Source organism: Amphiprion ocellaris, chromosome 18 (assembly GCF_022539595.1).
Source record: "Amphiprion ocellaris isolate individual 3 ecotype Okinawa chromosome 18, ASM2253959v1, whole genome shotgun sequence".
NCBI classification, from domain to species: domain Eukaryota; kingdom Metazoa; phylum Chordata; class Actinopteri; family Pomacentridae; genus Amphiprion; species Amphiprion ocellaris.
Genome location: NC_072783.1, coordinates 1794653 through 1810622, shown reverse-complemented (window position 1 = coordinate 1810622; position 15970 = coordinate 1794653). Strand labels below are relative to the sequence as shown.

At 38.6% G+C, this 15970-nt stretch overlaps 2 protein-coding genes and 1 non-coding gene across 4 annotated transcripts in view; 2 read left to right on the top strand and 1 right to left on the bottom strand.

Annotated features, from left to right (window-relative positions):
• The window catches only part of ppp1r9bb (protein phosphatase 1, regulatory subunit 9Bb), a 42496-nt gene extending 34923 nt beyond the window's left edge, over window positions 1-7573 (top strand). Inside the window, exon 11 of the mRNA XM_023286396.3 lies at window positions 6078-7573. Within this exon, the coding sequence (XP_023142164.2) occupies window positions 6078-6128 (51 nt within the window). The 3' untranslated portion in view covers window positions 6129-7573. The remainder of the gene's footprint in view (window positions 1-6077) is intronic.
• A 3-nt stretch (window positions 7574-7576) lies between these two features.
• LOC111569265 (histone-lysine N-methyltransferase PRDM9-like) lies at window positions 7577-15598 on the bottom strand. 2 transcript variants are annotated; one of them, XM_023271301.3, is made up of 7 exons: window positions 15461-15598; window positions 15004-15111; window positions 14821-14913; window positions 12994-13271; window positions 12819-12886; window positions 9855-10045; window positions 7577-9770 (listed from the first exon to the last, which is right to left on the bottom strand). In XM_023271301.3, the coding sequence occupies exons 2-7, from the start codon at window positions 15098-15100 to the stop codon at window positions 7825-7827; spliced, it is 2673 nt and encodes an 890-aa protein (XP_023127069.2). In that variant the 5' UTR covers window positions 15101-15111; window positions 15461-15598; the 3' UTR covers window positions 7577-7824. The 2 variants fall into 2 exon arrangements, with proteins under 2 accessions (XP_023127069.2, XP_054860601.1); XM_055004626.1 differs by lacking the exons at window positions 12819-12886; window positions 14821-14913; window positions 15004-15111; window positions 15461-15598 and having other exon boundaries at window positions 12994-13165.
• Window positions 15599-15853: 255 nt separating this feature from the next.
• On the top strand, window positions 15854-15924 carry trnag-ccc (transfer RNA glycine (anticodon CCC)). Its single transcript has one exon. It is a non-coding gene; the product is annotated as a tRNA-Gly (tRNA).
• Window positions 15925-15970: the final 46 nt, after the last annotated feature.

Here is a 15970-nt window from a genome sequence, read left to right as displayed (position 1 = left end):
AGGAAGAAAATTCCAATAATTCCTTACAAGCTTTCCTTAAAAGTTTTATTTTTAAAAAATCCACCAAAATTGTGTTGATGTTCTTAAGAAACATTTTTAACATTTCTTTTTTTCCACCAAAAAATGTTCAAAGATTTCCCAAAACTGTTGAAAATGTGGACATCAGAAGTTTCACTGTGAAAATATATATTTTTTCCACATTTTCAAACTTTAAACCGGGTTAATTTTGACCCGCAGGACGACACGAGGGTTAAAACAAGTCCCTCCATCTGCTGAAATGTCTCTTGTTAAGAGAATTATCTTAAATCAAGTGAGATGAGACATTTTGACTAAAAATAAGACAAATAGACTTGGTAAGATTTAGAGTTTTTGCAGTGTTTGAGCTTTGGGAGCTCAAAATCATCCAGTCGTTCCCTGCTTCTTATCAAAGAACCGCTATAGAGCCTCCTGAGAACCGAGGGGGGGAAAGTATCTTTCAATTTAACTTATTTTTGTAATTTCCTGCCTTTTTGGAGCTAAAACAACTCACAATCTTAGAAACAGCGATACTTTGAAGTTAAAACAGGCTGACAAGAAAACGAGAATCCATTTTCTAATGAAACTAAGAAACTAAATGAAACTGAACATAAATTAAACTCTCAACAGTCAGGAGCCTCCATCTCGTCTCAGCATGAATATAAAGCTCCCCTCATTCCACCCACATGAGATATCATTTCCAACGTCAGGATTTAGTAGGGTAGCTGAAATGAGTCACCAGATAGAGATCGGAAACAACTGTCCAGTACAGAGGACGTACATGAATGAGCCGGGAACTATGCCGCGAGCTCTGAGACAAAACTAACACTTTCAGACACTTGTTCGAGTCTCGGAACTCTTGACTACATCAGTGCAGCCGCTCAATTAGACCGAATCAGATCAATGTCGGCTATGGAAGTGAACCTTTACATTTTTAAACCATTTTATTAGGAGCCGGGTGGAGTTTTAAAGGCTCATTGCCATGATGTGGGCACCTGCTCGGCATTTTCACGCTTCCACTGCTGCTTTAGTTTCCACTTTCTTTGCTCTTGGTTTAATTTGCTTGCCATTTCTCACAATCCCTTTAGAAAATGTAAAAAAAAAGAGAGAAAAATCAAAACCAAAATTGGAAGAAATAGCTTAATAACATTCCAAAATGTGAACACGGGACATGGAATACTGGTTTGAAATAAATTAGATCTAAAAGGTGAAACGACTGTCAGCCTACTCCTGACCCACCCTGTATACTAAGTGTATTTTCCAAAATGAATCCAGGAAAACAACTTATTTTATTCATCTGTGTTGCAATGCGTTGCTCTGCTTCCGTTAAACACATTCATGGGAATCATCTGTGGAGACTCTCATAATCATTGGATCTGTAGCGGAAATCAAGAACCGACAAGTTTAACCCTGGTGTCGTCCTGCGGGTCAAAACTGACCCGGTTTAAAGTTTGAAAATGTGGAAAAAATATATATTGTCACAGTGAAAACGTCTACATTTTCAACATTTTTGGGAAATATCTGAACATTTTTTGGTGGAAGAAAAGAAATGTTAGAAATGTTTCTTAAGAACATTCACATAAAAATCAACCAAAATCCAGCGAATTAGATTTTTTTAGTGAATGTTCTTAAAGAAAATATTAGAAGTTTTACTGATATATATGGAATCACTTTAGATATTTTTAGGATTTTTTTTGGAAGATATTTACTCATTTTTAAAAAATATTTACAAGAATTTTCTTGCCAAATTTGGAGGATTTTTTATTTTTTTTTTTTAAATAAAACTTTTTAGGGAAATTTTTTAAGGAATTATTTGAATTTTCTTCCTGAAGGTTTTGCAAATTTTCCGAAATTTGTGGAATTTTTTTGCTGAATTTTTTGATTTTTTTTCAGACAAAGAAACAATATTTTTTGGTTCAGGTAAATGAGGACAACAGGAGGGTTAATGACTGGGCGTGAAAACTGACAATCAAGTGCGGGAAAGAAGCAGAGACGGAAGTGATGGGAGGATAATCTCATCGTTTTTCAAAATAAAACACCCTGCAGACTGTCAGAAACAAAATGAAGAACAAAACGTTTTTATTCTTTCTGTGCGGACCGGTACCGGTCCACAACCTGGTGGCTGAGGACCGCTGATATAGAGTCTAAAGAGCTGCTGAGTTTTGTTCCTGCATTCTCTCTGTCCTAAAGCTGCAGCTCCTCTATGCAACATCTGCTTCCACTCTAATAAAAGAATCTGTCTACACTCTAAATGCTGGAGATGCACAGTCTGGTCATCCAAATACACCAGAATTCTCTTTATATTTTTTACATTAAGTGATTGCAGCATTGTTACGCAGAAAAGTGTCATAAAATATCTATAATTTATAAACATAAACTTGCATCAATCTGGGCTTCCTTTTTGGGGTCTTGATCTCTTTATCAGTATTTATTTAGCCTAAACCAGGTGATGGTTGATTACTGAGTTTATCCCTGTAGTCTGGAGATGTTAAACTCACCATGTTACTTAAAAAAAACTCAAATGAAAGCTCATCCTACACCGTATGTACAGGTGTGCTCAGTCAAAACATAAGTTCTGCTCCACATCTGCACATAAACAATCTGCAAACATGAATCCAAACAGTTAGAATCCATTGAAAAGTCCTAATTTTAACGTCTACGTCTTAAATCGTTCCTCTCGTCGGCTGTTGGCATTAATGATAGTTATTAAATGCTCTTTTTTACTGATTGCAGGCTGTCAGAGGAGGTTATGCTCCTGTTAATTACTGACTGACAGTAGGATCCTGAAACAGCTATTCATCAAGAAGCTCTTAAAAAGCAGCAGATTTAATGTGCCGAACCCTGATGAGGTCTCCAACATGTTGCTCTGACACATTTTAAAGGATTCATGTGATTAAAAGCCTTCTGTTGCTGCCTGTGAGCCAAATTTCAGACTAGACTGTCATCAGATGATAAAGTATGCTAAAGTGTAATCATTTTAAGGGCTGATACGGCTGGTTTTTAGTCTAACTGAAGAAATGTGCAGCCTCACATTGGCTCAGCAGGATTTAGAATTGATGCACTTCAGCTTTTTAGACGGACTGGAGGAAATTTCTTTGTTATAAAAACAGAAAAACAGTTGAAAACTTACATCTAACACTGAATATAAAACATTTCCAGCACAAAAGTATTCACAGAAAATATACTGAACACTTTGAGCAAAGTAATCAAAGTATTTGTGTTATAGAATGTGTAAAATATACAGCAAAGAAAATACACAGTGTGCAAAAACTGAACTTGGAGGCTTTAAATCAGAGAAACGCCTGAACAGCAGATTCATTCATGCAGGCTGTTTGAAGTCTGAAATCTCTTCACAATCGTGAGAGAGTTTGAATCATAAAGATCTGACTTATTATTTCTGGAAATGTCAAGCACACCTCCTGTTATTATTCTTTAAATTACAATAAAATTACATTTCAAGACTTGCAGCACCAAAACAAACAGAAAAATACCCTCAAAAATCAATATATCAACTTGGCACATCCAGTTAATGTTATTTAATTTCTTCTATTTGCTTCAGTAAATCCAAAACTGGGACCTGCTTTCTGTTAGGTGACAGTTCTGATCGCTGCTCTTTTAACACTAATTCATAATGTAAAAGGTAAAATAATTAAGTACGACCGAGACTCAAAGATTCATGAGTTAAGATACATGCAGGGCAAATAACTTTCTAAAAAATGTAAACTGCTCTTGATGAAAATGTCAATATAAATTTCTATATATACACTTAAACACATGGAACACTTCTGTTATGAATATGAAAATGTAAGACCAAAAACCAAAAAACTGGCTTTGTAGGTCCATCACTAACAAATAACTGCATTTAACTGCACTTAATGAACACTTTAAATGAGATTATATGTCTAAAACACTAAAACACACTCATGTTGGTGTAAATTTGTGTCTAAAACACGGCAAACATCCCATTTGTGGATCTATAACTGCACAAGCCATCAAATCCAAAAAATGGAGTCTCTAATAAATCAGCTCAAATGAAAGAAATGTTAAAATCATACATTTATGATTGTAAAATATAGGGGGAAGCACAAATTTACACTAATATAAATGTAACTTTGCTTTAAACACATCATGCTTTCTGCCTGGAGGTTGAGTTTACATGTCTGGAAGATCATCCTAGAGCAGTTTTTCTGTCAGGCCCCCATTTGGAGGACAAAAGAATAACTTTGTATATAATAAAGTTTATATATATATATGAAACCAGTAAAATCAGAGCATCCTATAAATAACCACAACTCCATCTCTTTTTGTTTTAGTTCAGAAAAGTACATTCTGAAAATGTTCACATTTAATGAATTATCTTTTTACAAAACATTATGAACGTCCTGAAATTTCTTAAGAAAAATAAGTTCAATTTCAACGTTATTCAGCCTCAGTTTATCATTTCCACATTACAACTTCCAGACCACAGTTTATCTGCAAAGGAACACAACATTTAGTCACAGCTATCTGGAGCTGAACCATAGAGGATTTTACTTTATGATCAAAACAACTTGTCTAGAAATTATTTAAAATGTACAGTTTTACAAATTTACAAATTACAGTTGATGTCAGTGTAATTTTTACACTTTGTAAAGTTGTCCCACGGGCCGAAATGGACCATCTGGCGGGCCGGTTTTGGCCCACGGGCCGCATGTTTGACACCCCTGGTAGAAATAATCGGAGCAGATGAGCCGAGGTGGTGACGTCATTCCAATGGCACATGATGTGTTCTCGTGAGTCCGTTCTTCCGAGTCCGTACTTGGTATTGAGAATCTGCCAGTGCAGTTTGAGTATTATTGTTCGCCATGAAAACAGGCCGACGTTAAGACAGTAGTTCAGCTCATTAGTTCCACATAGACGGACCTTTTCCTCCCAGTCGCTCACACTCCTCACACTTTGGGAAACTGTCCTAGAGAGACCTTTGCAGTGTTACACTATTTCTGCAGTTTGGCCTTTTTCTAATCTACCCAAATATATTAATTTGTCTCATTTTCTGGCTGTAAAAGTTGAAAATCCTCCTTGGATTAATCTCAGGGAATGGAACAACCTTGATGCATACTTAGAGGAAAAAGAAACTAGTTTCTTAACAGGAAGCCATGAAAAAAGTCTCTTTGGTGCCGTTGATCTTGTTCAGGATTTTACTTATCTGAGCTTTCTGCCTCCAGCAATTTAAAACAGAAAAGTTTCATCAGTTGGAAGACTTTAATTCAGTTTTCAGCACTGAAACTTTGGTACTCTTCAGCCCATGCGATGTTTAATTACGTAAGAACCACCTTAGAAACTCTTTCCTTCTAATTACCCTCCTGTTATCTTCATTTACAGGCACCAAAAAAAAGTTCTTCCTTTGTCTGAAAAAAAAAAAATCCAAAAACTTGGCAAAAAAATTCTCCAAATTTATAAAAATTTGCAAAATCTTCAGGAAGAAAATTCCAAAAATTCCTTAAAAGTTTTGCTTTTTTAAAAAAAAATCCCCAAATTTGGCAAGAAATAAAAACATTTTTTAAAAAATGTAAATATTGTCAAGAAATGAATAAAAATCTTCCAAAAAATCCTAAAAATATCTAAAGTGATTCCATATATATCAGTAAAACTTCTAATATTTTCTTTAAGACCATTCAGAAAAAAATCAACCAAAATCCAGCGAAATTCGCTGGATTTTGGTAGATTTTTTTCCTGAATATTCTTAAAGAAACATGTTTTTAACAGTTCTTTTTTTGCACCAAAAAATATAAAAAATTTCCCAAAAATGTTGAAAATGTAGAAGTTTTCACTGTAACAATATATGTTTCTTCTACATTTTCCAACTTTAAAACGGGTCAATTTGACCCGCAGGGCGACACAAGGGTTAAATCGTCATTTTAAAGGTCTTTTTACTTTTGTTTTCTTCGATGCTGTGCTGATTTTTAAACTTAAATAGACCTAAGTGGGATTAATTGAACTTTCTCCTGTGTATTTTGGGGACTTTTGTTAGAATTTTGCTGCAGTTCTTTCTTGTCATTCCTGTATTTTTCCGTCTTTTCTAGGTGGCAGACCTGGAGTGCCGAGTGGAGGAGCTGAAATCTGAACCTTTATAAAAGCCTTTCTTCTTTTCTTTTTTTGTTTTTCTTCCATTCCATATAACTGTAGAGGTTCACCAGATGAAGGCGTGTTGTCGTACTGGCGAGGAACTGCAGGGTATCTGGTTTCTGGTCGCATTCTGTTTGTGTCCTCAGGCTTCGTGTTTCAGCCACTTAACCCGTTTTAACCGTGTTTTTCTGTTTAGGGAGGAGAACAGTTTTATCACCACAAACACAGACTCTACTGTTGAGCTGTAGATGTGCTGTTCCTTTTTTTTTTTTTTTTAAATATGTATGATTTTTCAGTATTTAATCCCTTAATTTGTGGTTTTGTGACAGACCAGGCTGTTGCTTTTGATTGCCAAAAAACAAACTCCTTTCTTTCTTTCGCCTAGTTTTGTGACCTTTTTCTTTTTTCTTCTGAGTTTGTACAGATGTGATACTGTGTGGTTTAACAATCAGTTTGGTTTGTAAAAAAATTTAATGTGTATAACATTTAACATAAGACTAATGAGATCGAGGGTTGTTGTATATTTTGCGTGATGAAGAGGAGTGTAAATTGGACGGAGATTGCACTGGAGAAGACATCGAACGCGGTGCTTCACTGGAACGAAAGGAATTCAAACGGGAACACGTCGGAGGTTGTCTTTGTACAAACAGTAAAACCCGACCTTCATAGGGATCTTATCACATAACCTTGAGAACCACCTGCTGCCTACCTTTCAGAAGTGTTTGTGTATTTTTTACACATTTTAGGACTCGATAAAGAGCGACCAATCCTCTGGTTTCAACCCCTCACTCCTTCTTTCAAAAAGAAAAAAAAAGGACCACAGAAACAAGCCTCCATGACTGCTGTGCCACAAATGACAATGGATCTTTTTTTTTCTCCCCCTCTCTTCAAGTGGATGTTGTCAAGGAACTTGTGTAACTGATCATTAGTTAGGACTACTGATATAAGAAACATTACTGGACTGGGATGTTGAAGAATCCGTTACCAGCAGCTTAAGTTTTAGATTTCCGAAGCTCGTCTCTAACCAGCAGCTGCACTTGACACCGCTGTGTGTAGCACATGGAAAACACTGCCAGGTTTCTACCTGTTTCAGTTTACGCACAGTTTCAAATGAAAAATGAGTCTTACTTGTGTCAACTGTCATACCAGTATGTTTGTATAGTTCAGGTCGGACTGAAATATTTTAATTTTACTTAATATTTATAATATAGTCAAGGTGGAAATATGAGCTAACAAAAGGACAAAAACTGACAAAAGCAATGCAAAAAGTAACGTCCAATAGACAGTTATACTGTGTCATGTAAAAAGCAGTAGTAGATCTGGATGACTACAAAAACAAAATTTACTTAATTGAAAAAAACAGGCATGGTTATGAGTATTTTCATAATATTAAGGCTTGTACAGTGCACATGCTTTGCATTGTATGTTTTGTGGAATAAATGGTCAACAGTGATGGTCCAGTCGGGTGTTTTTATTCTGAAAGCAAGCAGACAAACAAAGAGCTGACCTGTTTTAACTTTTTTTTCTTACTTGCAAGATATCAAATGTTTTCAATAACTTAAATATGTATTATTTGGATTTTAAATGCTTCAGTTTTAAGCAAATTTAAATAACACTAATGTGCAGGACATTCAAGAATTCTCTGAGCAGTCTGCAAGTATTTAGTGCAATTCAATGGCGACGATTGAAGCTCTTTGTTCCAAATCACATGTGCATCTTCTGATGGTGTCTCCTGAGATGGTAGCTCCGGGAAAAGCTCTTCCCGCACTGTGTGCATTTGAACATTTTCTGTCCCAGGTGAAGCATCTGGTGAGCTTTGAGGCTCTGCAGTCGGCTGAAGCTTTTGCTGCACTCAGGGCAGCTGTAGGGTCTCACCCCCGTGTGCTTCCTCTCGTGTCTCTTCAGGTCTCCGGACTGCCTGAAGCTCTCCCCGCAGTGGGTGCACAGGTAGGGTTTCTCCCCGGTGTGAGTCCTCAGGTGCACGTTGAGCTGGCCGACGTAGGAGAAGCTCTTGCTGCAATGGGGGCAGCTGTACGGTTTCTCCCCCGTGTGAACGCGCTGGTGCTGCTTCAGGCCGTAGTGGTTGGTAAAGCCTTTCCCACACTCAGTGCACAAATACAGAACCTTCACCTGCCTGAAGCATGTGTGAGATTTGAAAGCTTTGGTGTCTGCGCAGGTTTTTCCACACTGAGGACATGTGAACTCCTTCTGCCCTTCCTCTTCCTCTAGCTGATCCATTAAACTGTCTGAATCGCAGTGTGACAGGAACTCGACCGGGTGGTGCCTCTTGATGTGTTTAATAAGGTAGCTCTTCACGGTGAAGGAGAACTGGCAGAAGGAACATGGGAAAAGCTCCGACGTGCAGTGATACTTCATACACGTGTTGCTCTTCTGGTGCTGCTTAAGGTTCCCGGACGTCGTGAAGGTTTTACCGCAGCGCTCGCAGCTGGAAGATCTGGCCTTCACGTGCACCGTCTGCTCGTGTCTCTTCAGGAAACCGGATTTGCTAAAAGTCGCCCCACGCCGTCTCAAAGTGCACTTGTGCGCTTTGAGGTCGTCTGGGTTTCCGTATGTTTTCTTGCAGCGGTTGCAGCTGAACCATTTGTACTTGGTTAGTTTGGCCTCTGGTTCTGAGCTCCTCTTGGCAGGAGCAGGACTAGCCGCCTTTCGTTTCGGCGCTATGAGCTTTGTTATGGCAGAAACTTTAGATCTAGCTCCGAGTCGCTGGGGCCTCCGAGTGGGAAGATTTAGCGCCGACTCTTCTTGATTTTCAGCTGCGGTGTCTTCGGAGTGATGCTCGTTTATGTGCTGCTGGAGGTTTTCCACAGAAGGGAAAGCTAGCGAACACTCAGCACAGCTAAAGGGCATCATGGTGGCCGAGTCCTCTGGATCCTCGTTCATTGTCCCTCGTCTCTTGTTCTGTTTCTGGTGACACTGCAGATGCCTGGTCAGGTCGTTGTACTGGCCGAAGCATTTCTGGCACACGGTGCAGACGTACGGACGTAGCCTCTCGTGGACGGTCACCTTGTGCTTTTTCAGGGACGCTTCATTCGTGAAGCTTTTACTGCAGTCTGAGCAGCTCCACTGGGGTGTTTCTGCCTCGTCTGCAGAAGTATTCGCAACGTCAGCTACATCCACAGCTTCTTGTAGATTCTCACTTCCATTCAGTTCCTTTATCTCCTCGGATACAGCCGGATCTGCAGCGTTGAAAAGCTCCAACCTTGGCGTCTCGCTGTCTTCTTCGCCCAGGAGTTCATCCTCGTGAGGATCTTTTATCACAGCTTGCTTCCTGTGAACTAGCTGGTGTCTGATTAAGCCAGACGCCTGACTGAAGCTCCGCCTGCAGTGTGGGCAGCAGTAGGGCCGTCTGTTGGAGTGGACGCAGAGCTTGTGTCTCCTGAGGTGAGGTATTTGCTTGAAACTCTTCCCACAATCGTCGCACGTTTTGGCATCAACGGAATCGACAGACAACACGACTAAAGATGCTGCAGGTTGACCTGAGTCGGCACTGGAGGCGTGATCTTCGTTTTCGGCCGCTTTGGGCTGAGCGTGGAAGCATTCTGTGTGTCGCTGGAGGAAGGCCTCAGTCGTGAAGGACAGCGGACAGTGGGAGCACAGGAAGATCTGAGATGTGGAAGATATGTTGTTCTCTGCAGGAGACGGTGGGAAATAATGTCAACTTAAACATAACAGAAATAAGAGATCTTCAGCTGAATCTAGGAATGTAAACGTACCTCTTGCATTCAACTTCAAAAACCACATCTGGGCCCAAGTTTCACTGAAATGAGTGAGCAGTCTGCTGCTGGGCCACACCATGAGCTCATCTCCGGTGTGTATGGTCCGGCAGCAGTGGAACAGGATGCTGCCTTTGTACTGGACGGCCAACAGGTTTGTCTCGTCTTTGTTGCGAGCACAGTTGACGTACCTGTCAGAAAACAGAAGGGAGCAAAGAGTTTTAGGAGACTTAAAAGCAGAGATTCAGATGAAAAAGTCACCATTTTGAGCACTTTTTTCACAACTTGTCTCATTAAGGAGTCATCAACGCCTAAGTGCACCGTGTAATAGTAGGAATTTTGTCTTTCTCGCAACTAATTACTTTGCATTTCTTTCTACAGAGTTAGCTTTGGTGCCTGGGTCGGTTTGTGCAGGTACACTTTACCCGCACAAACTGACCCAAGACTTCACTGCTGCATCAGCAATGCAAAATATGGTCGTCTGCAGGACTCTTTTTTTTTTCTTTGTAACAAAATTTGTAATTTAATCCTCCTGTTGTCCTCATTTACGGGCACCAAAATTATTATGGGCACTATTGTTTCCTTGTCTGAAAATCCAAAGATTCAGCAAAAAAATTCACCAATTTCTGAAAATTTGCAAAACCTTCAGGAAGAAAATTCCAATAATTTCTTAAAAGTTTCCCTTAAAAGTTTTATTTAAAAAAAAAAAAAAAAAAAAAAAATCCCCCAAATTTGGCAAGGAAACTCTTGTAAATACTTTCAAAAATTGAGTAAAAATCTTGCAAAAAAAAAATCCTAAAAATATCTAAAGTGATAACATATATATGAGTAAAACTTTTGATATTTTCTTTAAGAACATTCACAGAAAAATCAACCAAAATCCAGCAAATTTCACTGGATTTTGGTAGATTTTTTTGTGAATGTTCTTCAGAAACATTTTTAACATTTCTTTTTTTCCACCAAAAAATGTTCAAAGATTTCCCAAAAATGTTGAAAACGTGGACATCAGAAGTTTCACTGTGAAATTTTGTTTTTTTTTTTTCCACATTTCCAAATTTTACAACGGGTCAGTTTTGACCTGCAGAACGATACAAGGGTTAAACTACATGTTTTTATTTGGGATGTCTGATATTGTCTTTTTTTTTTTTGCCAATAACCGATATGCCGATATTGTCCAACTCTCTATTTCTGTCATCAACCGATACTGATATATGTGGACTATTTAACTAATTGCACGTAACATCCCATATCTCCTGCCATGGAACGAACACATCATGCCTCATTTCATTGTGTGGATGCATGCTCAGATGCAACAACACTTTCAGATGTAAACATCGTCTGTGCAAAATAAGAAAATTACTTCAACTTAAGTTGAATAATAATGGCGGCGAAATCCAGGCATTATTTTATTGGTTTCCATGATAGGCAAAAGAAACAATAACGATATTGACCGATATTACATTTTTATGCCAATATCGGGCCGATGATATCGGACATCCCTAGTTTTTATGCATATTTATATGCAGCTCAAAAATGGACAAATGAAAACATACGCATGATAAACAAAAAACCAATGTACAATTCGGCAACGCAACAAATTTATGGCATGATCTAAACCCACATAAACGGGAGAATTTAGTTTCAAGATAAAGAGCAGTAAGGGGCTATGAAGCATTTAATAATATGCAATTCAGACACAAATATCATTACATCTCCCCCAGCCTGTTAAATATGTAAAATCTAATTAAAATAAGCAATAAAAGCCCATAAATTCATAAAGGAACCAACTTCAAATGGAGTTTTGCTGTTATTTTTCCCATTAAATCCACTTTCTTTAATCTCTCTCTCTCCACTGGTGGAGGGTGGGAGGTAGTGGGCGGAGCTAAGACACATCATTTTCTGCAGGACTCATTTTAGACCAGAGGAGGTTGTTCTTGGGGATAAGATGGACTTCCTAATGGGACACCTGAGTCAGGACAGACTAAGACTGATGGCAGCTTCTGGTTCGGTTGGTCCAATAGGAGCAATAGTTACACATCTGATTCAGCTTGACAAAAATCTAAACCTTGCACTGAAAGCTTTCTTTTATGTTTGTAAACCTCTAAACTAATCAACTCCCTCCCAGTTCTCCTTTATGTGGCACAATAAAATCTATTAGCAAGATATGTAGTGAGACATGTGTGATATCAGCTGATCTTTGCACATAATGGACACATTAATGCTCAGTATTAAACGGACAGTATTAGCCTGATATGTGAGAGCAAACTTTACATTACTGTGATCTAACAACACACCAGATTCATTTATTTCTTCCAGTACTTGTCTGTTTCTGCACAATTTAAACCTGTGGTCCATCACATGTATATTAATGTACATTTCTGACCTCTTCAGTATCAAAACTGGTATTAGGATCCATAAATGTCGCAGTTAAACTGAAACCAAGTTGTGTTTTTGAGGCTCAAATTACTGTAAATGTTAATGCAGACATATATTTTTTTAAAACATACTTTCTGAATTGACTGCAGCTGCCATCATTCTCAATGTGAACTAAAATACCACAAGTTTAATTACAAAACACAAACACAATAAAGTGCAAAACACTGAAATTCTGACAACAAAAACTGGATTATACTACACCTGTCTGCCAATTCAAATACTATCGACTGAACAAACGCTGTCACTGAGGGGTTGTTTGCACAGGAGGCATTACAGCCACGTTTTATTTTAGTTTTCTGTCACATATGTTTCTGATGGAATAGACAAAGTTCTGCTATAATCAGTACAGCTGTATACACAAGCCGAATGACAGTTTGTTTTACTTGTCTTTGTGTTTTGGGCTCCGAGTGTCGTCAGTTCCGTGTCTGTTAGAGAATAAAGCTGACTGCTGCTTTCACTACACCCCTGCAGACGTACAGTTTAAATGAAACACTGAACAGAAACGGTCAAAGTAATAAAATTCAATACCTCATCCAGTTTGACTGGGATTCTTTGGCAGCATCAATGTACTCATGCTCATCTTTTCCTTTGTAAATCTGCAGAAAATGTGCATATCAGGACAGAATCACACACATACTAACCTAAAGAGGGAATTTAAACTTCAAGTTAATGTCACTTTACTAGTTTTAGTTTCAAAGCTCACCTCCCAGGAGAAGCCACTCGACATGGCATTTTCCCGTGTTGTCATTTCCCCCTCATACGGCCCAAAATGCATCCCAGGAGACACTATGGGTCCATGATTTATGACTCCAACTCCTGCACAGGGAATGCTGGACCTGCCGATCATCAGGCCGTAGGGTAAAGTGAGGAGGGCCCTCTGCGGGACGCCCATGCTCGTTGGAAAGTCAATAATAAAAGACGGGCCATTGATGGTATCAGGATCGCTCTGGTCCTGGAAGAGACTCAGACACTCCTCACAGTCTGGAAAAAGAGGGAAACAGAGCAAATGAGTCAAGATGCTTATTGGTTTAAACCATTTCACAATATTATCTTACACATAATAACCTTGTGACACATTAACAATCAGACTATGGTTAATTTCGACAAGATTTAAATTTTTTGAGAGCAAATTTACTAAATATTGGTTTGAAAGGACAAATTGTTACATTGTGGACATTCAACTGCCTGACTAGTATCAGCCCCTCAAAAAAACCAAATCAGTCAAACCCTACACTTGTAATACTACTACTAATAATCATACTACTAGTTATTTAGAGAGCACTTTTCAACACCCAGGCAACAAACTGTTTCCCAAGGCAGCAAAATTAAACATATTGGCAATCAATCAGAATTTATGGAACAGATAAAAAAGCAACATGGTTTATAGAAACTGCAGTGCTAAAAAGGTAAAACTAGTTCTAAAATGAACAGGGAGCCGATGAAGAGAAGCCAGAACAGGGGAGATGTGATGTCGTCTGTTAAAACCAGTAAGAAGTAAAATCTGTAAAATCTTTAAATCTATCCTAAAACATACTGAGAATCAGTGTAAAGAGTCTTAAACAAGAGTAATGAGCTAATTTTTCTTGGTTCTGGTTAAAAGTCAGTTAAAAGCTACTTATGGCAGGAGATGTGTAAAAGTGATGAAGTGAATGTAAGTCACAAATCAAGGGCCAGAGGCTAAGACTTGACAGTGTTCAAGTGTTAAAGATCTTTTAAAAAAAAAAAACATCAAGAGAAGTCAGCATTTGGAGGCAGCAGGATTTATTGTCGACAAAAATCCAGGAGTAGTTCTTAGCAGTGATAACATCCCAAGAAAAACAAAGATACTGAGCTGAGCTTCGTCTTTAAGCTGTGAGCGTTGCTCATTTTTCTACACCTACAGGGCGTATGATAGGAGGGACAGTTGTGGCACCGTTATACTTTTCTAAATCTCTTGGTCAGATCATGACATCAGGTTTTCATATTTACCCCTAGATCTCTCCCTTCAGAGGACATCAGGTTATCATTAGGTCATCTTTTACAGAGAACATGTTCAGACTTTGCCCTATTATTTTGAGACAGATTTCAAGCATATTATACCTTTATGTATTATGTTTCTGATACACCTCTTTTAAAAGTGATATTGCTTTAAGTTTACATCATTATGTTCTGTATCATTTTCTGCAAATCATATGATTAGTCTTCACACCAACAAAACATGTTTTACTTCATGATTTTCCTCCACAGACAAACACAAAATACCCTCAAAACATCAGTGATTACTAGAACCTTCATCATTGTGTATTTTATACATATGTTTTACTTCTGGTCTTCAGTCTAATAGCATTTGCCATAATTATATCATCTTTTACTTTCAGCACTTAGTACCTAAAAAAATATTACACTACAAAAGGAGCTTATGAGTTTATGTGTCAGAGCGTGCAGCACATTGTTCAGGTTGTGGGATTTACTGCTGGACTACAGTACTTTAGCGAGGAACACTTAATAAATAGACAGCAGAATATATGTAGAAGAGGAAAGACTTGCTTACAAAAGCCATTTTCACCCTCTGGGTTGTCTCCATGTCCCACAGTGTCCAGTAACTTCTGGATTGGTGTTTCTGCTGCCTCTAAAACTGGTATCACTATAACAACAAAGACACCGGTTTAAAGACTTTGTGAAACATTTCTTTGGGTTAAATATTAGTGTGGTTTGTGAGATCATCATGCTGCACCTGCAGGGCTGCTGTTTTCAGCTGGGAGGCTCTCCTCCGTTACAACAACCTCCTCGGTTGTCTCAACCCACTCCACGCCGTTGCTTCTGGCCGACATGAGGAGAAACTCTGCGGACAGTTTATGGAAACGATAGATCTTTATGACAGCTGAAAACACACAAAAAGCAGCCCTACAGCAACAGACAGGCAGCTAACAGCTAGCATGCTAACCTAGCTTCCTAAAGATGAACAAGCAGCCAAGTTAGCCGGTTAGCATTTTAGCTATATGTTATATAGACAGGGTTGTGACATAATTTAGTAAAAACAGGGCTGTAGAGTTAGTCTGTTGTGGCTAATAACGCCCCTGTATTAAATGTAGCTGTCATAGCAGAGTTAGCAACGTGAATACTTCCATTATAAAACAGAACATTAAACCTCCAGGTTCCACTTTTAAATTAACGTAAATAAACTGTTGTACCTCGTCGACTCTCAGCGGCTGTTTTCCTCGGACTGTTTTCCAACTTCTGCTTGAAACTAGAAGTTTTTAGCTGTTAGCGCATGACGCTGAGACCTAAAAGCAGAAACTAAACAATCCACAGAGAAGACGCTCCCCCGGTAGTAAATAGAGCAGCCTTTCAACATAAGAGCACGCTGCTCCTGTTGTTCTTTTCAAAATAAAAGCGGCAATATTCATGGCGATGACTGTAACGACATGTTCGCGGCTTATCTGCTATTGCAGGATTTATAGTGTTCTCTAATCACCACATACTGCAGCTAAGCATCGACTAATCACACAATAATCTAACAAAAAGCTGTCATTCATGAATATTAACTGATGATATAGAGATCGCCGGTAACCTCTCCTTTAACGGCGCCGCTGGTGTAGTGGTATCATGCAAGATTCCCATTCTTGCGACCCGGGTTCGATTCCCGGGCGGCGCACGCTTTTCTTTAACTTTCTAATCCTTGTTTCTGAATAACATTATGT